The following is a 23,635-nucleotide window of genomic DNA, read 5'->3' as shown; positions in this document are numbered from 1 at the left end:
GGCTGCCAGCACAGGGATCTCATTTGGAGTGTTTCTCACTCAATCCCCAGCCTGGAGTTGAGTTTTTCTCAGGGAGATACAGGATGGTTGGTCCTGGCTGGCCCTGCCCTGCGTTCATTCACCCCTTTTTTGTTGCTGTAGGTTACATCGAAGCCGCTGTGATCCCTGCAGGTGCCCGGCGGATCAGAGTGGTTGAGGACAAACCTGCTCACAGCTTTCTGGGTAAAAAGACAAAAGAAAATTTGTTTTGATTAAAATTCAGCTCTGTTTTCTTTTAAAAATGACCCTTCTCTAAGCACCCTGTAAGGTTTGTTGCTGCCAGGGAGGGGCCTGGTGATTTAAGTCTTGCTGCGATCTCTGCTTTTGTGGCTTGGTTTCATGCTGTTTGTGATGTGATAGCATGTGACACTTACAGGCCCTGTGCAGCCTGGAAGGACCAGAGAGTACTTTTCTATACAGACAGAAGAGTTCCTGAGCAAAACTTGGCAGGGGCTTGCACAGAACTGCCTGGAGCACACAGCACTTCAGGAGGGAGTGGGGAATAGAACAGTGTGTTTAGAGAAGGGAGTGGCAGAGGTACTGATAGCAAGGCACCCAGCTCAGTCTGAAGCAGAGGCAGGACAGCGCAGCTGATATCCCTCAGTAACCTGCTGCCATTTCCTACAGCAGCACATTTTCATTGGATGCTGTACCCAAGACCTGTGCACTCTGAGATGGGTTTAGCTGCACCAGTCCACTTGCCTCTATTTTATCAGGCAAAAAAATTGTTTAATCCTCTTGTCATTTCTACTTCTGCATACCTTTAGAAGGAACAGGCACCCTCTCCTCCTTTTCCTATTGAGAAAAAAGGTTTAGACATGGCTGATGGGTAAAATTTGCATGTGAGGTAGGGCAGAGTCTATCAATGAATTTGTTGTTCTGTTACTCATTGCATAAATTAAAGGTCAGAATGGCATTTTTAAAGTGCAGCCAGTCAGCTACACTGAGGATTTGTCAGTCTGGTCTTCTGCCTCTTTTCTCCAATGTTTGAGGCATTTCCTTCTCTGTCATTACTGTGCAATAGATAAAAGGTTTTATCCCCATCTACTTCTAGGGAGTCCAAGTCACAGACATGCTAATGCCCCATAGCCCTTAATTTCCACAGGAAGCCTGTGGCACAGCAGAGGCTTCAAAGAAAATTGCCCAAGATCCAAAAAAACCCTGACATGTGCAAGGTCCCTGGCACAATCAGAGCTGCATGGCCATGGAATTGCTTCCAGAGAGGAAGGAACTCTGAGAGGATTGCAGAGCTTGTCACTCCCTGTTTTGTGGAAGAAGAAACTGAGGTGTTGCAGCTTGCTCATGGCTATGCAGGGAGTCAGAACAAAGCTCAGACCTTGGTCGCTGATTTCCACATCTTTTGCTTATAATTCTTCATCTCTGGCCAAAAGAAGATGTTAATATCCAGCACTGGAATATCAGATGCTGCTGAAAGCATTTGCATAGTGGTTGTGTCAGGATTTCAGCTCTAGTGCTATTGATTTTCTGTCTTGAGATGTTGCTGCAGTTGGCAATATCACCAGAAAAGATGTTTTTGTTCTCTTTCACTCCAGATTCAGGGGAAAAAAGGAGGGCAAATTATGTCATTCAGCTGCCCTTTGATCAAAACCATTGGCATTTGTGGCACTTCTTGTTAGGAAGGAATATCACCACTGCTCCTATTTCCATAATGCTTTAGTGGAGGATCCCGCCTACACGTGAGATGTTTGACATAGCAAAGCCTGGTGGAACAATGGGAGCCAGTGTTTCTTTGGGTTTTGCAAGTGCTCTGCCTTCTGGAAACCAGCCTTTTTGTTTGTCTTGGTGGGGTTTGCACAGGGTATTCGGGCTTTGGAAGATAGCAGAGCACTGAGAGTCTTACACGGAGTTAGAGACTGCCCTTCCTTGGGACAACATAACCTTGACTAAAGCAGATGGTTCCCCACTGGGTGGTGAAGATTAGGATTGCGTATTTTTGAGAGCAGGAGCTGGCCCTGTTTGCATCACATAAAGATAGATAAAAATCTGGCTCTTTTAAAGCTTTTAGTGCTTTCAGCTCTTTGGTTCATGGTCAGGAGCCAGGAGAACCTCTCTGAGCTTTCCAGGGTTTTCTCTTTCAAGGAACACTCAACACAAAGAAAAGATACTCAATGTCTTGCTGAACTGAGATGAAGAATAGTAGCAGGGGTTCATAGGGCAATAAAGATGACCAAGAAAAAAACCCCAATCACTCTTAAATTCAGGTCTGAGTGTGAAAGGATTTTCTATTTCAATAGCACTGACAAAGCTGAGTCCAATCAGGTCTTATTTCTACTCAGAACCAGGTACAACATTCTGGAAAAAAGCCCAGCATAATTTGGAATCATTATTCCATGTGCTGGGAGCAGTGCCTGAAGAATTTCCCTCCACCTACAGGCAACCCACGCTGGCTGCCTTGGCTGGCTGTAACTCTTAAAAACCACCTTGAACAGGAAATGCCTGGGCAGTTTGTGTCCACAGGCTGGGAAGCAAGCTGGAGAGACCCAAGGTGGAAATAAACCTGACTAGATGCTTAGAAGTTGATTGGTCAGTTCCTGCCTTCCAGCCAACAAGAAAAACAGAAGTTACAGGTTGTTGCTAGGGTTCCTATTCCTCTTGCTCTTCTGCTGTACAAGTTTGAGTTTAGTTCTGTCACCTCTGGGGCTGGGCACACAGCCAATGGTTGTATGTGACAAAAGCCATTGGAGTTCTCTGTGTCTGAGACATAGAAGGTTTCATAGCTGCAGCAGTGATCTTGCTGATGGGGTAGTGGAGGCAAACAGCAGAGAAAACACTTTGGTCCAAATGCTCTGCTGAGTCCCCAGTGCAATTCCTGCAATCCTCGAGAAGCACCTTTGGAAACAGGTCTGTTTCCAAACTCTCCATCTCCTCAGCCACTAAAGGAGCAGTGCTTGCAGCAATCAAAATCAAGCCCTGCCCAGAAAAGAGGATCACAAAGATGAAACGTTCATTTTCATCTGCAAATTATCTCCTTTGATGGTGAGCTGGAACCAAAGCATGACTTAAGTCACTCAACCTCTTAGACAGTTCGGAGCACGTGCTGGGCTATCTTTCCTAGTCAGCCATGCTTCTTGGAGATAGTTTTATCTCATCCACAGCTTTGATTTGTCACGTGGTGGCTGCTTTGATCTGCCTGGAAGCCACTAGGCCTTGGCAGAGGAAAGCAATCCTGCTTCAGAATTGTGCATGCAGCTTGCAGAAGGTACTTTGTAAACTGAGGAACAAAGCAGAAAGAGAAGTGAGCCACAAGGAGAGACACATTGCTGCAGCATGCAAGTGCCAGGACACCATCTAACCCCTGGGCCGTGTGCCAGAGGAGACTTTCCTCAGAAAAAATAGTCTCCCAATTTAGTTCCCCTTCACACTGATTTTGGAGCCTCTGATGGGACTCTGAGAGCTATCAGGAAGATTGTGTACAACAGGACAGATATCCACCTTTTTCCAGGATTCCCAGTGTACAGGTCCTCAAAAAAGCAGATGCAGAGGACTTTGTGACCTTCTCTTGCTCCAGATTTCCCCAGAGTTCAGACATCACAAATTGTATGTATATATATATATATATATATATGTATATATCCATTGTATATATATATATATCCACCCAGGAGGGTTTGTTGGCTATGGAGGCTTGATCCAAAGGAATGACAATAGGAGATTTCCTATGGACTTCCAAAGGCTTTAAGCAGCTTCTCTTACCTTCTTGCAACACAGTTAAGTGAGAGCAAAGTTGTGTTCTTTACTGGAAGAGAATAAAATAGGCATGAGATGCTAGAGGTTAAAAAAACATCTTGTTAAAGGCTTAGTCAAAAGACACAGTTAACCTTGAACTAAAGAAGCCCAGTAACACATGGGTTATTTTGTCTGTCTGCTGTCAGGGCAGATTTGATCACAGTGAATGGATTTCCACAAAGGGGCCTGGCACTTTCTGCTGCAGCAGGATCTGCCAATTTTCTCTTCCCTCAGTGCATCACACCAACATCTGGATAACTCTGCTTCCGTTCTAACACAGAAACACATCAATGCCTAAATCAGCTTCCACTGATGAGTCAACAGTAATGTGATGCCCTTATGGCTGGAGTTGTCTTTGAGTCCTTCAAACAGGACATCAGTGATCCTGATGCAATAGTTAGGCTGGAAGAAAGGACATACAACTCCAAATATATTTTCTTCTCAGTATTCATCTTCCTTCTGAAGCTGAGCTTTCCATGTTGACCTTAGAGAGGCACACGGGCACAGGATGGGTGTGACCCTACAGCACCTGACCTTATGAATTTGTGTCCAGCACTTGGGCTCTGAAAAGAGGATGGCCAAGTTCATGTTTTGGCCACTGACCAGCCCCTGCTTTGTGACTTGACTTCTCTTTACAGCTGTGACAGCTGAATGTTAATTTTTCAGTGTTTGGTTATGGAGCACACACAAACACAGCATCAGCTGTATTTTGCATTTGCAAATCTTCAAGTGTGTATCAACAAAGATTTGATTGATATTTTTCTCAAGGAGAGTTTAGGAAAATGTGGTCTCAAAATCTGGAAACTGAAACAAAATTTTGCTTGGAAACTAAATTGCAGATTTGTCTTGTTGCATTTAAAAGGAGAGTGTAGAGGTAAATTATCTATGAATTTTATGTTAATTCTTCAAAATACCTTCATCAACTGAATACAGAATATATCCAAGTTAAAAAAATCACAATGGGCCATCTAAAAGTGGGGGAGGTTTTATTCTTTTAAACTCACATCCATGACAAGGTTTTTGCATCTTGTTCTTGAGGTACCTTGAGACAAAGGCTCAGTAGTCTATATTGTAATTACAATTTTGCTTGCATTTCATTCCGTGGTCTTTGATTCATTCCAGCTCTAAAAGATTCCAGTAAGAGATCCATTAACAGCGACTGGAAAATTGAGCTTCCTGGTGAGTTTCAGATCGCAGGCACCACTGTCCGGTACGTGCGAAGGGGGCTGTGGGAGAAAATCTCTGCCAAAGGACCAACTAAAATACCACTGCACTTGATGGTAACTTTATATCCTTTGTTTGTGTTTCTTAAGTGATGCAACAGAAAGGGTTTCTATCCTAGCTGAAAGTTAAATTTTGATTGTTTGCTTCCTCACCACAGTGTTCTTTTGCAGCATTGCAGGGGCTGGAGAAGCCCAGCTCCCCACTCAAAAAGTGATGCTCCATCCTGGGAGAGCAGGCAGTGTCCCATTCAGCTCATGTCCAGTGCAGGGTATCCCTGTAATGTGTCACAGACAGGTCCATTCTAGAGCATGTAGGTTCCCAAGGACCTGTCTTATTTTTTGAACATACCTGATCACACACATAACTGCATATTTGCTGAAATGTCTTTTCATCTTTTGCCAGAATGTAGTCTGTGTTTAAGTACTCTGTTCTCTAACAGAAGAGGTGCAGATCTAGCATACACAGATGATATATGTGAATTTGAATCTAAGTAATGACTTAATTACACACAGAAATGTTCTTAGTTTTCTCTATATTGTTTTTCCAATTGTATGTAGTTTAAGGTGTTTTTTGACATTTTTTCCTAATGTTAAGCATAGCCCTTCTGTTAACCCAGCTTGGTATTTTATGAACAGCCTGAATGTGTCTGAGCATGAATGAGAAGTCTACAAGGTTGAGAAGAGCAGGACTGTGGTCCCAAAGCTGTCACTGGTGGGTGACAGGGTGACCCATGGGCCAATCCCTCAATGCTGGTGTAACCTTAACATTTGTATTTGTGAGGCAGCTGTAATAATTCCTGTCTCATATATTTGTCCCTGTTTAAAAGTCTGCAGAAAACTTTACAGGTTCTGTAGCAAGGTTTGCATAGCAAGTATATTTTTTTGTCATTGTTTCCTGTAACTTTTTTATTCTATTCTGGTTTTTTTGTGCTGTTTCTTCTCCTTGTGACTTTTTGCCATATTTGTTCTCTGAAGGCTATCTGTGAGCACTGCTAAAAATCAGCATTCTCTCCCCTCCCTCACCTGATTTTTTTGGCTTGCATGTGTTCATTGTGCAACACTTCCTGACCCAGGTTGAAAAGCTCCAAAGACACCTGAACTTTTCCCACACACAAAAAGCTGACAGTAATACTCCACTTGGTCAGTACCTTCTTGGTGTCAAAATCTGCTGCACAGGAACATGAGGGGTTTTGTTTTTGCTTTCTCAGACAGATGAGTGAGTTTACAGGCTCACAGACCAGTGTAGTGCTGGATTCAAAGAGGTTACAGCTGGAATGGTCAGAGGTGCAGAGTTGGGCACACCAGCACCTTCCTGGCTCACCCATATAGTCCAGGGTGTGCCCACTCAGAGGAGGTCTATTACAGAAGGTGTATCACACCTTCTTCAGCACCAGAAACATCAGCTTCTTCTTGACTTTGGCCTTAACACAAGCCTTCCCTCCTGAAACCAGGACTCTGACAAAGTACCTTGTAGTGCCAAGGTCTTCCCAAGCTCATGTGAGAAACAGGAGTTGCACAGGTACCGTTTGGGAAGATGCTCTGCAGGGTTCCTTTGGCAGCTCTTGGAACCTTCTGGGGCATTACTTGGTTGAGGTCCACTGTAGTAAAATCTGGATATTGGCATTTTGTGAACCTCAGCATCAGCAGAACTTTGATTTTAAAGAAATGCTCAGTTCCCCTTCATTAAGGTGTAAGTAGCTAACATAGGAGTGATTTTGAGCTTCTCCATGAGTATTCTGTCCAGATACAGACAGGCTCTTTCAGCAAACATAAGCAAAGGAGATGTTCCTTCTTCACCTTTCTTCACACAAGTGATTAAAAGTGAGGAATGTAAAAATTACCAGACCATTTAAAAGCATGTGGTTTTAAATCACTGCCAGTGGTAAACAGAGCACACATGAAGTCTTTGCTTCAAATCAGATACAAATCTTTTCCTTGATACAGGGTGGTGGGTTTCATTCTTTCAACACAAGAAAGGCAGGATGGTTACCAGTTCCCTCCAAATAGAAAACTGTTGTTCAAACAGTGGTGGAATACACTGGACTGACAAAGAGCCAGAAGCTTCAGTCAATCCATTGTGACCTGCATTTGAAACCAATTATACACACATACACACACCCCCCAATTATATATGGCTACGAAATTGCATGAAATTGGTTTCATATGGGCCTTTAGATTCACTGGTCTCGCACCCATATTGAGATAATAAGGATTTCTTTTTAGGAGCTGGTTTTTAATACTTGAGGCATTTCTCCAAGTGCATTGCTGTGCGTGTATTTCTTGGAGAAACTGGTGTTTGTGTAAGTAGGCCTGTGCTAGCCCTCCTTGTTCAACAGAGGACAACCAAACACTCCCAGGGAAGAAGGGGGCTTTAGACAAGGCTGACTGATGAGTTCTCTAGAACAGGATTTTGTATCTCCTGCACTTCAAGAAAACCAGAGCAGGGCTCAAGCTTTCTGTCTCTGCCTGCCTGATGTTTGAATTGTGTTTAAAGAAACCAACATTCATCTTTGAAATTGTAATGATGGCTAGCTAGTTTCAACCCTGGAATTCAGTACTGGTAGTGAGGCTCCCTCTGTAGCTGAAGCAAAGTCATGTCTTTGTTCCCCACATCCTCTGGAAGAGGCTCATCTGCCCAGGGTTCTGCTCTGTGCAGAGCAGCTCATGGGTGCTGAGTTTGTGGAGCCCCCTCAGTGTTCACAGCACAGGCTGCCAGGCCCCCTTCTTTCAGCACATTTGTTTGGTTAAACAAGCTCCTGACAGCTTTAGTGAGATTATTGGTTAAGTATGAATGATTGTACAAATCTGAAGGGGACACAGTTATTGTTGGGGGAAAATAGCATTTGCAAATTAGTCTTTTATCAAATGGGCAGTTGCTTGCTCCACTTATGAGAGCCTTTATTTGATAAGGCATTGCTCCTGTTTCAGTAGGTGACAAAAGCCAGCACAATTCACCTGTCTAATGCTGCTCAGATCATGGGATAATGAGTGTAAGTAAGTTTAAAGCCACAGCATGGACATTACAGTAGTACTTCTATGGCATTTGTTAATACTGTGGTAACTCAGATTCCATGGACCCTGTTCTCCATGGGATATCTTCCAATCAGTTCTGACTCAAGCCAGGGAAAGTGAGAGCCAAATGAAGTCCAACATGTAAATCAAAACAAGACCAGTACTCTCATCTGCCTATGGTGAAAACATAAACATTTTTCTCTGCTCCTTTGTTAACAGTCAGGGAATTTTGGAGTAATAACACTGGAGATATCACAAGTGGCTCCATAGGAAATGGCCTGCTATAAGAGGCAGGTTTCACCTTCCTTTACCAATATGCAGGGATGAAAATATATGTTGCCAGAAGTCATCCACAGTTTTCTGAGACTCCTGCTACAGCTTGTCGGCAGGAGTAGTCATGTTTGCCTTGAGTGCCACATTCACCAGGAGACAAGGGACTTTTTGTGCAGCAGTTGTTCTTGCTCTGAGAAGCATCACCTTGTTCTTTCAGATGTTTAACTCTAAATGCTCTTTAAAATAGTTGGTATATGAAAAGTGCTGATTTAATGCTTCCTGTTGTCTTTCTCTTTGAATAGCCAGTGTCCTGCTGATCACATGTGAGGCTGAAAGTTGTGCCTTGAATTCCAGGTTTAGACATCCCTGTGAGTCCTTTAAATATTCACAAATCATAAGCAGTTCTTGCTCCTGCAGTTGCCCTGTTTTACCAGTGCTGTTGTAATCTAAGTTTTATAGATAAAGATTTGGTTGCCTTTCACAGGGTATTATATTTTAGGAAGTTTTTCCTGAGCCAGCATTTCCAGCAGTGCTATCTCACAGGCTGTTGGCTCTCCCAGCACAGTGTGTTGCAACAGCCTCTCTTTTCCTGCCGAACCAGGTGCTGTTATTCCACGACCAGAACTATGGAATTCATTATGAATACACCATCCCTGTAAACTATACTGCTGAAAACAGAAGTGAGCCAGAAAAACAACAGGATTCCTTGTACATCTGGACACACAGCGGATGGGAAGGATGCAGTGTGCAGTGTGGAGGAGGTAGGGACACCAGGAAGCTTGGTGAGAATCCCTGTGTGGTGTTTGCAGCCTCCAGCCACAGAAGAGGTGGAAATTGGCCATGAAAATGGACTTTGCCATAATGAATTCAATGAAAGCTCCTTCTCACCGGCTCTCCCTGCTCTGATCCCTGTCCCCACAGTTAATTTCCAGCCTTTTGGCAGGGACACTGCTCTGTCACCGCAGGCTGGAGCTGCACCTGGGTTCTGTGTGCAGCCCCACGCCTCCAGCCCCCACCACATTCCTGGAGCAGTGTCCCACAGATGTCCAGGCACGCTCAGGGAAAGGCACTTCCCTCCCCAGGGATGGAGCTGGAGCGGGGCAGTGCTGCTGTGACAGCTCCTGGGGATCCACATCAGGTGCTCCCATCCGGGGGCATGCGGCAAAGCTCCCTTCCCACAGCATCCCTGGATGTGCCCAGACAGATCTGCTGGAGCCCTGGGGGAGCTGATGCTGTGAAACCAGAGACTGCTTTGTCAGACACTGTCCATTGCATTTTCAGTGCTGGAAGAAATAGGTTGTTCCCTGAGGAAAACAGATTGCTTCCAAGCGTTCTGGGCAGTCTGTCTTCACCAGCAGACTCAGTTATTTATGATGTGACATGACAGGAGGAAAGAGCTCATCTTCACATTTGCAGGCTCACTGCCCTCACTGCACTGAAATTACTGATTTTTTTCTGTAAATAGGACTCACTTTAGAATAGACACTTTTACTCTTGCATTAAAATAATAATTTTTAAGTCATTAAACTGTCACATGAGGGAAAAGGAAATTTATTTGTGTCTCTTCTAATTTTTGTTGTAAGCCTGTTACAAATTTGAATCAAATCAGTGTCTTCCAGCATAGCTCCCACTACTACTATCTTGATAATTGGTCTTTTATTTTAGCTGTCCAATGCTTTTGCTACTTATCCAAGCTGAGAGGGGCCTTTCTCCTTTCCATGTTTGCATACTTTTTATTAACAGAGCATGAGTTATTTTTTAGTTTCAGCTGCAGATGGTGAATAAACTCAATCTGACGCAGACTCAGGGTTAGAAAGAGAACCTGAGAAACCAAAATTAGCAGTAAGGCAAAGTCACACAGAGCAGGAGTAGCACTTTCCTGGTCACATCTGGTCACTGTCGTGCTCCCTGTGGCACAGCTTTCCTGATGCCACTCAGTGGAAGGCTGAGCCCTGAGGGCCACACTGGATGAAAGAAACTCCTGGTGCACAGTTTATGTGAGAAATGCTGACTCCTCCTGAGATGCCTCCTGCCACAAGGATTTTAATGCAGTATATCTGGAGGAGCAGGAGTTGAGAAATACCTTATTTTGGTGGCTTTGTTTTCTCTTCGTGAAATATGAACAAGTTCAGTTAATGACTCTTGAACCTCGGTCACTCCTTTTCATTCTGACTTCCTGCCTGGGGAGCAGCAGGAGGCAGCTGTCCTGTCATTATCAGTCACATTATCAGGGGTGGGAGGTCTGTGACTTCAGCACATCTGCCCGAGGTGATGACAGGGTACAGCTACCTGTGGAGGAGGAACCAGAAATGAAAACAAATTGTTTTAGAGCTCCTTTCCACGTTAAACACTAGAAGGAGAAAGCCCAACTTGCTGCTCATGTGAAACAGTCAATTGTGTGATTATTGGGGAAAGATTTGTAGCTATTCTGAAAAAAAAACCAAAAAAACCAAAAAAACATGCCCGTACAAAGTTCAGGCAGAGTGGAGAATAAGATTTCTTGCACAGGTGGTAGAGTACATCTGGTAGAGGGAGCAGGGAGCTCCAAGCTTTTGTGTTTTGGTGGATGAGTGGAGGTGGTTTTGTTCAGAGTTCTTTTTCATTTGGCTTCCAGGTGAGAGGAAAACCATCGTGTCCTGCACTCGGCTCATTAACAAGACCATGACACTGGTGAATGACAGTGACTGCCAGCGAGTGACCCGCCCCGAGCCCCAGGTCAGGAAATGTAACACACACCCCTGCCAGTCACGGTAAGGAGTTAAAAACACTACAACCAATATCCTTTTCCTTCAGAAACTGCCCTTTCCAAAGCCTCCATCTGGTGAACACAGTGAAAATGTCTCAAAGTATTGGGACACATTGTTAGCCACAGTAAGCAGCTGTAATATTCATTTCCTTTAGTTGAGCAGGTCAGATTTTCATTACCTCAGACAAAGCCCATTTAATTTGTGGTCAGTAAGGCCAGATTCTGTGCAGGCTGCCTTCATGCATTGTTTGGGGGTGGTTTTCTTTTCCCCTTGGTTGTCTCCTGGGAGACAGAAAAACTTACAGTATAAAGTTAGACAAGAGTACAGTGACTGCATATCTAATCTTTCTTTTTGTTAATCAGCACAGAATGGGGTCGATTAACTGTCAAACAGTACTACAAAAGCCCCGAAGTCAATAAATTAAATTATGATGAAACTCATTTTAGATGTTTTCCTCAGTAAGGGTGCTTTTCTCTTCACTAGTTATTAGAGATCTTTAAAAATAATAAAAGTTTAATTTGGCAAGCACTTATATCTGCATTAATTTTGATCTGTGTTATATTAAAAAAATACATTTGTGGCCAAAATGACAAAAGACAGGAAGGTAAATTAATTTGTTCCATTTGTATGCTAACAGAAAAGTTCACTCTTGTTCTGCAGTGATGTTTAGCATTGTAATGTAGTATAGAAACTCAAATTTTGATAGTAGTTTGAATAACACCAGGATCAGGGGTTTGATCCATGTATGGTCCATTCACTTCAGTAGTGGACTCAGTGATCCTTGTGGGTTCCTTCTAACTCAGAATATTTTGTGATAAAATCGATTTCAGATAAAGCTGAACAATACCTAAAGAAGCATCTTCAAACCAACCTGCTGGCTGCTGTATCTTGGATAATCAGACAAGCCAGGGAAATGTACCTACAAAGCTAATCCTACTGGCAGAAACAATGGGGCAAACAACAAACAGCACACTTCCTTTTAATTAGACCTGCACTCTGATTAAAGTGCCCTGGAGCAGGGAAATGCAGTGTCAGGTCATCCATCAGTAAGGCTGGTTCAGGTTTCAGTTTCTGTCTGGACTGCCTGTTATTGCTGCTGGACAATATTGGCTGTACAGCTTGCAGTACTGAAAGGTATAATGAGATATTCTGGTGTGTAAGGAGAGTCAAAATTCCAATGACTTCAAGGAAACAACTGTTTCCTTGAAGAAGGAAGTCCAGTGAGGCTGGGATTTCTGTCATGTCACTCTCTCAGAAAGAAACAAAAAGCATCTGCTTGTGTTGCTGCCCTGGCATGAAGTATTTCTCTCAGACCTTTTGGAAAGCTGTTGGGAGCAGACTGGAGTGAGCCCAAGCAGGCATAGGAGGGATTCCAGGTGGTAGAGATGAAGAAAAGAATTTTAAAAGTTGTGGAAGTTGTGGGCAGCTTCTGCCTCTGCCAGCTGAGAGCAGGGATGGGAGGTTCTGGCCATGTCACAGCCCTGTGACCCAAATTGTGCTCTGAGGGATCCCCATGACCCTGAGCCCCTGGGGAACTCTGTTTGGTGCCCTCCCACCATGGCACTGCTGCCTGTCCAGGGCAGGGATATGGGTGAGGTTAAATCACACAAAACCTCCTGAGAAAGGATTACTCTGCTCCTGTATCCAGCTTGTGTTCCTCTGGGGATTGGGTCCAGCCCATAATGTCATTCCAAGGTCTATCTTCTTCTGTGTGAAGCCAGCAGCAGTTTATGGGCACAGCTTGGCACAGTTCTGCCCAGCTGCAGTGAGCTCTGGCACAGGGACACTCTCATTGGCCCATTTTTTTCAGATCAATGACAGCAGACACTGAATGTGCTTAGAACCTGGAAAGGCCACAGAATCCTTGCTGATGATCTGATAGACCACACTCCTCACTCCCTCTGTGTAGAGTACACTTTCACACTTAACATGCTTTTAACTGGAAACATTTTCAGAAGCACATTCTCTGTGCCTCTGTAGAATTTAAATTTCCACTTGCATTTGCCCACCCAGACATTAGAAAAGCATGCTTAGCATATTCTCTGACCAAGAACATCTTAAAGAAACCATTCTCTTTCACCATGTCAATGCTTTTTTTATGAGCCCTGAATTTGTTTTAGGGTTTCAAGTAAAATTATTGTAGCATCTTGTTACAATAAGGTCCTTTCCCATTTCCACTCAGACCTAAGCCCTTCACCTGAGTTCAGAAGAAGGAACAATGCTCTCCTTTCTCTAGTAAACCAGCTCTGTTTTGTGCATTCTGAATTGCATTTGCACTTTCACTCAAAATTGAGGAGAATCACCTTTCAGAGTATTTATCTCTGGAGAGGAGTCTTTTGGCCAGCACAGGACTGGGTCAGAGGACACTCAGTCTCTGTTTCACTTTTGGATGGGTTGTGTGACTTTTATTCACTATCCCACACTGTCCCTTTGTTTCCTTTCTCAATCCATGTATAAGCAAGATTGCAAACTCTTTGGGATGGGTGAGAGCATGTTGTTTAAGTGGAGGAAGAGGCTGTTGCTGTTGAGATTGTAATTAAAAAAAAATAGTTACCCACATTTATAAAGTGATCAGGAGGAAAAAAAGGATATGTTATTAATAACAGTGTCTTTCTTCCAGCATGATCCCAAAGTGCTTTGTAAATTATATATCCCTTTGAACTTCAGCCACCTCTCAGGAGAGCCAAATAATGTAGGGCCGGGGACAGTACTTTCATGAGGCCAGGGAGAAGATTGGAGTTCTCCAACTGCAACCCAGCATCTGAGGAAAACAAAGCAGGATTTAAAACTTGATTGGATACACTGACATGTTTTAAAATTAAACGTCAGAGAAGAGAATTTTATTTAGGGTTTTGTTGAAACTGGCAAAAATAAAAGAATCTTTCATTCTTTATTATTGTTACTCTTTCACCTTTTAAAAAAATGCCTCTTTTTCTTCCTATTTTATTTTTTATATTCCTTGACCCTCTTTTTCCATTAAATTCTTTACAGCTTCCTTTCCTGTCCCAACTGCACCCTATTAGCACCTCTTTATTCTAATCCTTTGCCTAGCTCTTTAGATATTTTTTACAAAACCCTGCTGTAACCAGATGGAATCTGGATTCCTGCATGCGGCGCGTATGGGTCGCTTCCAGCACGCCCAGCACCAACCCAAATACAGCGGCAGGGCCAGCCCTGGGGCTGGCACCAGACTCACAAATCACAGATCCCATCAGCTGTTTTCACTGAAAACACAGCCCTGCCAGTGGCCACACACTTCTACATGCATGGCTGGGGCTGTGGCTATGAAACTGCTCCCCTCCAACGCAGGAAAAGCACCAAAACCACATGAAATTCCCCAACTGTTGGAGTTGTAATGGACTGTGTGCAAGCACTGGTAATTTTTCTCCTCATTGCTGTAAGAGATTTTAGGAGAGGTTAAGTCCTTTCAGGGGCCTGCTGAATATTTGGTGTTCTTACATGGATGTTGAACAGCAGCATAAATGCCAGAAATCCCTGGCTGCATCTACAGAAAACCACAGGAGACCCTGAGCACTTATTTTCACTGTTTAGGATTTGAAAATATCTCCTGAGCTCAAGGGTTAGGTTTCTGCTACTAACAGCAGCGTATCTTAGACTGCTTTCTAGAAGCTGAGCTTTTTCCACAGGCTACTTCACTCACTGGAAGGTTTTCCTTTGACCCTGCTGTTCATGTAGGTCTGACCTTTTATTTCCAGCCCAAGTTATTCTCTGTCATCTTTCAGCCTTTTTTTTTTTTTTTTTTTTTTTTTTTTTTTTTTTTTGTGCATCAGCTTTTTTCCTTTTCTTACAGAGTATTTTCCCTCCCTTTCTTTCAGCCTTGGGCTATTTGCCACAGGACACAACAAACCATTGTATCTCCTCTTTCAATCATTTTTCTGGGCTAAATCCATTACTTTAACTTCTTACTGCTTTTTTCATAGCTGCATCATATTTGTGGCTTACAGTCATTCGAGATGTTTTCCTCCTCATTTATTTCATTGTATGAACCCTACTTTAACACAGAAATTCTTGTTATTGGTCCCTGAGCACTCAGCCTTGCACTGTGTGCTGTTTATTTCCATCCTGGTTTGTTACTGCAGTACTGGAGGTTATTCAGCTCTTCCTGTATGACATCCTAATCCTCTGAGGCATTGATACTGCTTCTAGGCTTTGTATGTCAGCATTTTCTTCAATTTTCTAGCAGTTTTCTTCTTTTTTTTTGGTGCCAAGATCGTTAATGAGCATATTAAATTAGATCAAATGCAAGACAGACCTTTCAGGAAGCCCACTAGTAATTGATCTAAATTCCTTTCATACCTGATACTCCTTTGCAGCACTGAAGGTAGATGGGAGGCCAACTTTCACCTCTCTGTGAATTACACAATTATATCTATGTTTCCTAGCATGTCACCTGTAAGCATTTCCCATGCAGCAAAAGGAGTTTTTCACCAAACAGATTAAATCTACCCCATTTCCTTTGTCTAGAAAACCAGTTATTTTGGTCAGAGAAATGCAGCTAGTGAGTTTTGCCTGGGGGAAGTCTATCTTGCATCCTTTTACCTCCGTGTCCTTGATTATTGTTGCCCTCCAGATCAGCTCTAGAAGCTGTCATGCTGCTGAGGTCAGCTGTGTGGTTACAAGGATCACTTCTTTCTTTCTTCTCTTTCCCTTTCATTTTTCCATCCATGGGCTGGAATCCAGCACCAGGCTCCCCAAGGGTTCACACACCAAAATAGTGCCCACTGGGGGAAAATGAAGCCAGTTCTAAGAGTCAGCCAAGGCCCCAGTTGGCTCAGCACCTCAAAAACATGTCCAAAGGCTGGGGAGTGCCAAAATAATGGTGCCTCAGTGTGTGATGGTTGACAGTGCCCATTGCTTTGATTCCTGGTCTGATTTAGGCTCAGGGTTTGTGTCCATGTGCTCCCTCTAGACTCCACCATATCCCTGTGACAGTGTTCTGTTTAACAGCCCAGGAATACAGAAGTCAGAATAATACAGAAATAGGCCTGTCTCCCTGATTCTGGGCTGTTTGCACCCCATTTCTGTGTGTTCTAGTCACAGGTAGATGAGGAGAAAAGCATTTTCAGATTTATTTTGTGAGGTGGTTGTCTTGCAAATACTAGAATTTGGGTGGAACATTATGATGGAAAACTCTTTGAGAACGTCAGCAAATTACTCACAGGGCTGTATAGAAATTGCACTAAACTGGAGGGATATGGGTATTTGTTAACTGAAGGGCCTGAGCTGGACATTTAATGGCTCCAGATGGGTCAGTCCTTTCATTAATGCAGTTTATCATCCATAAGGTTCAGTGCAAACAGGTTCAAACCCTTGTCTGTGCCTTGTGCTGAGAAACATCTTTGATGTGCATTGGATTTGGTTACATGAAAAAAAAAAAAAAAAAGAAGGAACAGCCATGGGGAAGGTTTCATTTTAGCCTGGAAATCTGGCATCAATAGTAATGTTAGCACCCTCTGATCCAGGGAGGCACCACGTAAGAGCTCATTTTGAAGTACTTCCCAAAGCTGGAGTTGGGATCTCCAGAATCAGCTTGAGCTTAATGAATTTGCCAGGACTGTGCTGGAGGGGCTGGAGCAGGGAACGCTGCGCTCTGGTGGCAGCTCCTCGGGGCTCTGCCTGCAGCAGGGCTCCCACGGGCCTTGTAGCAGCAAAAGCCAAAATTCTGCAGACCAGAAAACCTGAGACACTCCCAGGCCCCTTGGTGGGGGGGGCTGATGTCCTGCTGGGGCCCAGGTCAGTTGGTGGTGATCCCCATCCACCAAAAGGAGTCAAAAACTCCTGTGCTCCAGGTTGTAGGCAGGTCATCAAGTACCAGTCAGTGGCTGATTAACCACTGGAAAATAATTTGCTTGTATCTTCCAGTAAATCGAGCAACTCAACTCAGTGGAGAAATTCTGGTAGAGAAGGCTGGGGAACAGACAGTGTAGAATGAAAAGTGCTTATTGGTTGCTGCTAAATGCATTTACATCAAACAGTCCAAGATGATTTGCTAGAGCAGGAGTTAATTTGGCATTATTTTCCACATGGAGTCATGAGACAGGTCCCTTAGCTTTGGTGTAAACACTCAGGCTGGCTCCCATCACTTCTTTCCTAGTGTAGTGTTTGACTCACCAGCCTTGTGGTTGACCATTGCCTTGTTTTAAAATGTTACATGATCTGTGCTGCTTTGTTTTGAAGCTCTTCAGGCCAAGTGCAGTTCTAACCCACAGAAAAGGATTACCAGAATAATCTAGCAAAATATTTAATTGTGAAATCCACTCCTCCTGCTGTCTGCTGTAATGATCTTCACAGTTTGCATCGTGTGGTGGGAGCTGAGAAGGAGGCACTGCCTTCCTGGAAAGGCAGGGAATGGAGCTGGAAACTAGATGCCTCATTAAAGCTACACCTACCATGGAAGTGGGTAGGGAAAACTCACTGTAGAGGAGCTCTGAGTGGTGAAATTCTGTCCCTTGGTGCCAGCCAGCAGGACACCTCCTCACACTGACCCCACACTGAGTCCTCCAAAGCTGAGAGATCTGCTCATCTCGGGGAGGAGGAGAGGGAATACAATTATTTCCATCAAAAAAAAGAACTTCCCAAGGTGTATGTAAATTATAAAACATTGTTCCATGGCTGATCTTGTTGGTGGGAAAAAAAAAAAAGCTGTCAAAATGATAACTGCTAAAGAAAAAAAGAAACCTGTGTGAGTGAAAGTTGGCAAGTCTGTTAGCAGAATGACTACTGTACTGGAAAATTACTGAGCACTGTTTATAAAGGCAATCAGACAGGAATGTTAGTCTTGGAGTCCTACTTTCAACATCAGCAGCTGTATTATTCTACTAGATTCCTTGTACTTTTCTCAAAAAAAAAAAAAAAAAAGCTCCTAGTGACTGGGTGTGGCACAACCTGTTCCCAAAAGACAAGATTCACCTGATTGTTTTGAGCCCAGTGCAGCAGAGAGGTGGTGGAGAGCTTCAGGAGTGTGTGTGTTTCATGGAAAACACAATTTCATTTGTAAAGAGACTTTTCTTCTACACAGTCGAGCATGAGCTTGGTTTGACAGCTGTAAGCAAAGTATATCTGTCAGTTCCACATGACTGATTCTCAGAAATCTTTTCCAATTTTTCTTGCTAAAGTTATCCAATGTAAAATCCTAGCCCTGCTGAAAGCTGGGCTGGCGTTTGCCTAAATCAGTAGAGCCACAGTTTCTTCCAGGTGCCCCAGAAAACTAAGAGTGACTTCAATGTGATTTTGCATCACAAACTGGTAACTGGGCATGGATTTATCCTCACCTGTGCATTAAACCAAAAGGTTTTGAATAAAATCTATTAGAAAGAGAATCCTCACATTACAGGGCTTTAGATATTTTTCTGTCACATGGTTTTTTCAGACATATTTTGTAGGAAGTTTCCTCTGATGCTTTACTCAGCAGTAGCACAGGCTCTAAACTGGTTATAGGTGAGAGACAGCTCTAAAAAAACAGGTTTAATAACAAAAAATGTGTTATTGCAAACATGTCTTTGGTCATATCTGAGGTATTACTGTGAAAGCAGGGAAATAAATGTCACTGTAGCATTGGGGAGGCAGCAAAAGCACCCTGTACGTAGTGAGGGGATGTGTGAACATGGCATGGATGTTAGTGGAAGAGAACACCCTGTTCTTCTGCAGGGCTCAGGGCAGAAACCACCAGGGGAAATTTAATGGGTTGCAATATTTACCCCAGAAGATGTAATGGCTTTATGCTGTAAGAGGCTGCAAATCTCTGAAAAGTGACCTCATGTCTTTTGATTGCACTCCCTCACCCCCATCCTTCAGCCTTGATCCATTTTATCTTCCTAACTTTTTTCGCCCCCAAATCTTTAGCTACAACCCCTCATTTGCAGATATTCATCTCCCCTGGGTTTATGTACATTGTGCTGCAGGCAATTTTTTTTCCTAGAAAATGTAGGAGTCTTAGGCAAGCAGGTAGAGTAGATAATTCAAGGTTAAAAACTAATCCAGACCATAGAAAGATCAAATGATGAACTGAATCTCCAAAAGATATTTCAAGTTTGCTCCAGGGACCTGCCAGATGAGTGTTGCCAAAGCAGATTAGAAGAACTCCCAACTCCTCAGAAGAGATACTGAGAGGTCAGAGGTTGAGGAAGACTCAGGAGACAAAGATTTAGAGCAGCCCTCTCAGATTGCATGTCCTGCCCATCCCAGCTTTTTGAAGCTTTTGAAAATCACACCCTTCTGGGCATATTTTAGCTGGAAAGACAGCCACTGACTGGGGTAAAATCTCTGCTTAAAAGCTCATCACTTTCTTCCTGAATCTAACCACCAGCCGGGATCACTTAGCTCTTGAATCTTCTGTAGAGGTAAGATTACAAAAAAATAATAATACCAGGGATGAAGGCATCCCTATGGTTGTGAGAAGGATGAGTGTATTTGTCACGCAAATCAGTGTTTGCTGGCAAAGTGAGAGGCTCTCCTGGGACCTCAGCTGGAGCACTCCCATGGTCCCACAGAAGATAGGTTATAACCTGGGAGGGAAAGACCAAGCTGAAAAGAACTTTGGTGTCAAGCAATCCCTAAGATCAGTTTACAGGCTTAAAGTGTAACTGGAAGCCAAATGCTTTATATGATATACACAGGGCTTAGTGTACAGCAGTTAATTGGCTTAGTTAATAATACAGAGCCAGCCTGGGGGTTGGAGTTAGAACACTGGAGTTATTTTTGACATTGTCATAAGAAAAATACCTACCCTTTTTCAAAGAAAATCACTCTCTTAAGTAGGTCTTGTTGTTAAACAAACTCAGGTGTGTTCAGAAGGTGTAATGACAGTGTAGAGACAAAAATCTACCTGTGCTGCAATTTAACACTTACCAAATTGTGATATTATTTGCACATTACATTTTTCTCCCCTGTGTGTATATTACTTGCAGATACACTGAATTACTAACTTTGCTAATATCTTGCTGCAAATTCCTTCCAAAAATTTGAAACTGGCAGGAATTTTCATCTTTAATCACTTTATCCGTAAATCCTTTGTCTTTCCACATTGGTTATGAACATTATTGAAATATAGTTGCAGTGTTCCTGTGTGTTACAGGCACTAAAACAGTATTTTCAGCTGCATGTGAAGGAGAATTTGGGGGAACTGTGGAGGTTCAGGGCACTGCCAGCACTGTATGTAGGACTCACCTTTACTTGCTTGCCAGATTATTTTTACAAGCCATTGATTCAAGCATAGATTTCACTGAGATGCTGAAGTTTAGTGGTCAAAGTAATCATCCCCTTGGGGCTTTTGAAAATAACCTGCTTTACATATTGGCATTATTCAGACATTTAATGTTACTTGTCTCCTGGGTGTAAAAGTAAAACCAGCACCTTTAATTTCTAAGTATTTTGACTGTCACAGGCAGGGCAGAGTGGACTGTGAGGTTTCAGAGATCCCTTACAGCATTGCCCCACCTGATTTGGGATCAGGAGTGGATGTAGTGGATGGTGGCTGAAGGTGACCTCTCCAAGGGAAAAGCTGGAGATTGCTTTCACCACAGACACATCTTTGTGTTGGTACCCTGGGTTTCAGGTCATTCCCTGTGCAATCATTCTTCACATGATGATGATAATACTTGTTTTTTCTGTGCTAATTTTCTAGTTTCACTTTGCCACGTCTGTGCTGGTACTGGCTAGAGACCAGCAAGCAGGGTAGAAACCAAGTGATTTCTCCCCTGCACAAGAGCAACAAACAAAAAAATTAGAAAGGAATATTCCTTCCTAAAAGGAAAGCCATAACATTTCTTCTTAAGGCATATTGGAAGTAGTTGGCATGCTGTGTGCTGCCCATCCTAAGTGCAAGCTCACAGCCAGCCTCTGCCAAGAATGTATTTTTATCTTTCTCCTTTGCTTTCAGCCCCTTTCCCTTTTTCTTCTGCCAGTAGCTGTAGATCACAGTGAGAGCACGGTGCTGAAGTGAATATTAGCTGAGTGGAGCCTGGGCAGAGCCCTTTCCCAGCCTTCTGACTCACACTCAGCTCATAAAGCACAGTCATTTCTGCCCCTCCAGGCCTTTGTCAGGAGGTTCCTTCCCCCAGGTGGAGAATTCCCTCACGGTTGCTCCAACAGGGCAGAGCCCAACTGATACCAAGAGGCCTGGCTATTAATTTTCATGAACACTGATTTCTGCACTTCAGGGCTATTTCTGTCAGTCTTTCAGCCCTAGTGTTCAATTTCCCAGCTGACATTTTCCCATTCCATAAGAGAAATACCAAGCCCTGGGCTGCAGAGATGCACCAAAAGCTGCAGTCTGAAGAAACAGGTTTGGTGTCTTGCCAGCTGTTATAGCCAACAGAAATTCACAGATGTGTCAGTCAACTGCTTTATTGCACAGGAATATTTGGGCAGGGCCCTGTTCCACAAAAGACAGGTGGCCAGTCTGCCCAGTCCTGCTCAAACCAACTGGCTTCTGCCTGCACTGTCAGTGCAGTCATCACACACGGCATTCACAGATGAATTCATGACAATTGCAGCAGGTGAAGATGTTTCTGCAAATGGTGCTGAACTGATTTTCTCCCCTTCAGGAATGGGAAGATGTGAAACAGTTTTTTAATTCATTTCAAAGAAGTAACACACAACAACTCCAAAAGAGATATAGTAAATAAGTTGCTCTACCTGGATTACAGGGGCCTCCAGCAGCATAAAATAGTATTTCTCAGCAGGCCTATTTTTGAGAAGTCTTGTTTGGGCCACTTACCATAATGGACAGCCCAGGATTGGGTGACAAGTAAAAGATTTATGGTATAAGGATACAAATCTGCATGACAGTCCTGAATAACAGGCTAGAAGGTCAATTGCCTGGTGAGAAAGGCATGAGAGCCTTTTGGTGCTCAGTGGCTGCACAGTTATTGCTGCAGTCCCTCACTCCATCCAGGAATGCCTGTAATTACAGAGAACATGCTCTCACTGACAGATTGCAGGAAGCTGAAGATCGATCCTGCTTTTCTTTCAGAAAAAATTGTCCTTCCCTCCATCCCTCCTCCTTTAGATCCTTCTTAGATACTTTATTCACTGCCTTGTAACCCCACTGTGATGATTCCGGCACTTGCTGGAGTCAGTGGAGCTGGAAGACAGAGCAGGGAGGATTCCTCCTTTCCCTTGCACAGGAAGGTGTGCAGACAAGTCTGTCTTTATATGAGAGAAAAAACCAGCCCCACTGCAGAGAGTGGGGTTAAAGGGAGCAATGCAGAGTTTGGGGTATTGGGGCCAGGAGGCAATATTCCCTTGCATACTGACACTGCTGCTTTACACACTTCAGCTCCCAGAGGGGATCAGTGAGCTCAGGGTAACGACAGCACAGCACCATCAGAGCACCCACAAACCCAGGAAGAGCTGCCCATTTCTCACTGGCCTTAAATGAAGCATAATGTTTTACTCCAACAGTTTGCTAACATTTATCCTCTGGCTCCTTCCCAGGTGGGTGACTGGCCACTGGAGTCCCTGCTCTGCCACTTGTGAGAAGGGTGTGCAGCACCGGGAGGTCACTTGTGTTTATCAGCTGCAGAACGGCTCCTACGTCAACACCAGGGACCTCTACTGCCTGGGCAGCAAACCAGCTATGGTGCAGAGCTGTGAGGGACGTGACTGCCTGTCCATCTGGGAAGCATCAGAGTGGTCAAAGGTAGGAACCTCACTCCAGAAAGGAGCCACACTGCTCAGAGCTTAGATACACTGGCCTTAATCCATGGTGCTCATGGTCAGCATCCTCACAGCACTGGAGTGCTGGGCAGGGCTCTCATCTGTTGAGATGAGCAGTGAGGGGCTGAGATTTGGTTTCCAGACCAGATGAATTAGTAAGGCAGGGTTTAGATATGCTCTAGTGACTGTATCTTTCCATCTAAAAAGTCTGACCAAGAAGGAAAAACATTTCACTGACCTGAGGCCAGGAGTGCAGTAACTCAGGGCTTCTGGCTCCATTTAAATGTGGTGTGAAGAAATACCAGGCTTATCAGGCATCTGCATGTTACAGAGAATGTGCAGGCTTTGGGCCCTAGCCAGCCTTCTTTCGTGTAATTCCAGGAACTAGAAAAAGCTGGTTATATTTTTTATAAAAGGTGCATCTCAGAGTAGTTGCAGAGTTCAGAAATCTTTCCCAAGTGCTATGAATGCATTTCTGATATAAATAATGGGAGATCTAGACATTTACCCTGTGTTTTGTTTAGCAGCAGAGTGATCTGGGATTGTGCCTGCAGTTCATGACCAGAACTCAGCTAGTACAGGGCAACTTTGTACCCTGTAACAGACCTTACAGGATGCCATGTTCACTTTGATGTTGTGTTTGCTGGGCTCACCTGGGTGATGAGCTCCTTTCACTCTGGGTGCAGGGTTGCAGCTTTACCAGCCTCATTCCAGCCTGGCTGTCCAGCAACAGCCCTTCCTGTGGGAAGGATTCCTCATTATTCACCTCTGGAACAGGGAGCTCCTGTTTAAAACATTGTCAAAGAGCTTTTGCTAGATATTATTGTTAGAAATGTGCTTTAAAGTCACAAAGCTCAAGACAGAAGGGATCCTGAGGAACAGTGTCTCCTCACAAACACAATGGGATTTCATTGT

General features: G+C 43.7%; 1 protein-coding gene across 1 annotated transcript in view; it reads left to right on the top strand.

Annotated features, from left to right (window-relative positions):
• ADAMTS17 (ADAM metallopeptidase with thrombospondin type 1 motif 17) overlaps positions 1-23,635 on the top strand; it is a 150,721-nt gene that overhangs the window by 108,298 nt on the left and 18,788 nt on the right. Inside the window, exons 16-20 of the mRNA XM_021552577.3 lie at positions 142-222; positions 4,909-5,066; positions 8,896-9,055; positions 10,909-11,044; positions 22,499-22,703. Of these exons, the coding sequence (XP_021408252.2) occupies positions 142-222; positions 4,909-5,066; positions 8,896-9,055; positions 10,909-11,044; positions 22,499-22,703 (740 nt within the window). The remainder of the gene's footprint in view (positions 1-141; positions 223-4,908; positions 5,067-8,895; positions 9,056-10,908; positions 11,045-22,498; positions 22,704-23,635) is intronic.

This window comes from Lonchura striata, chromosome 11 (assembly GCF_046129695.1).
Source record: "Lonchura striata isolate bLonStr1 chromosome 11, bLonStr1.mat, whole genome shotgun sequence".
Taxonomy (NCBI): domain Eukaryota; kingdom Metazoa; phylum Chordata; class Aves; order Passeriformes; family Estrildidae; genus Lonchura; species Lonchura striata.
Note: the sequence above shows the minus strand (reverse complement) of the source record. Positions and strands in the feature narration are given on the sequence as shown.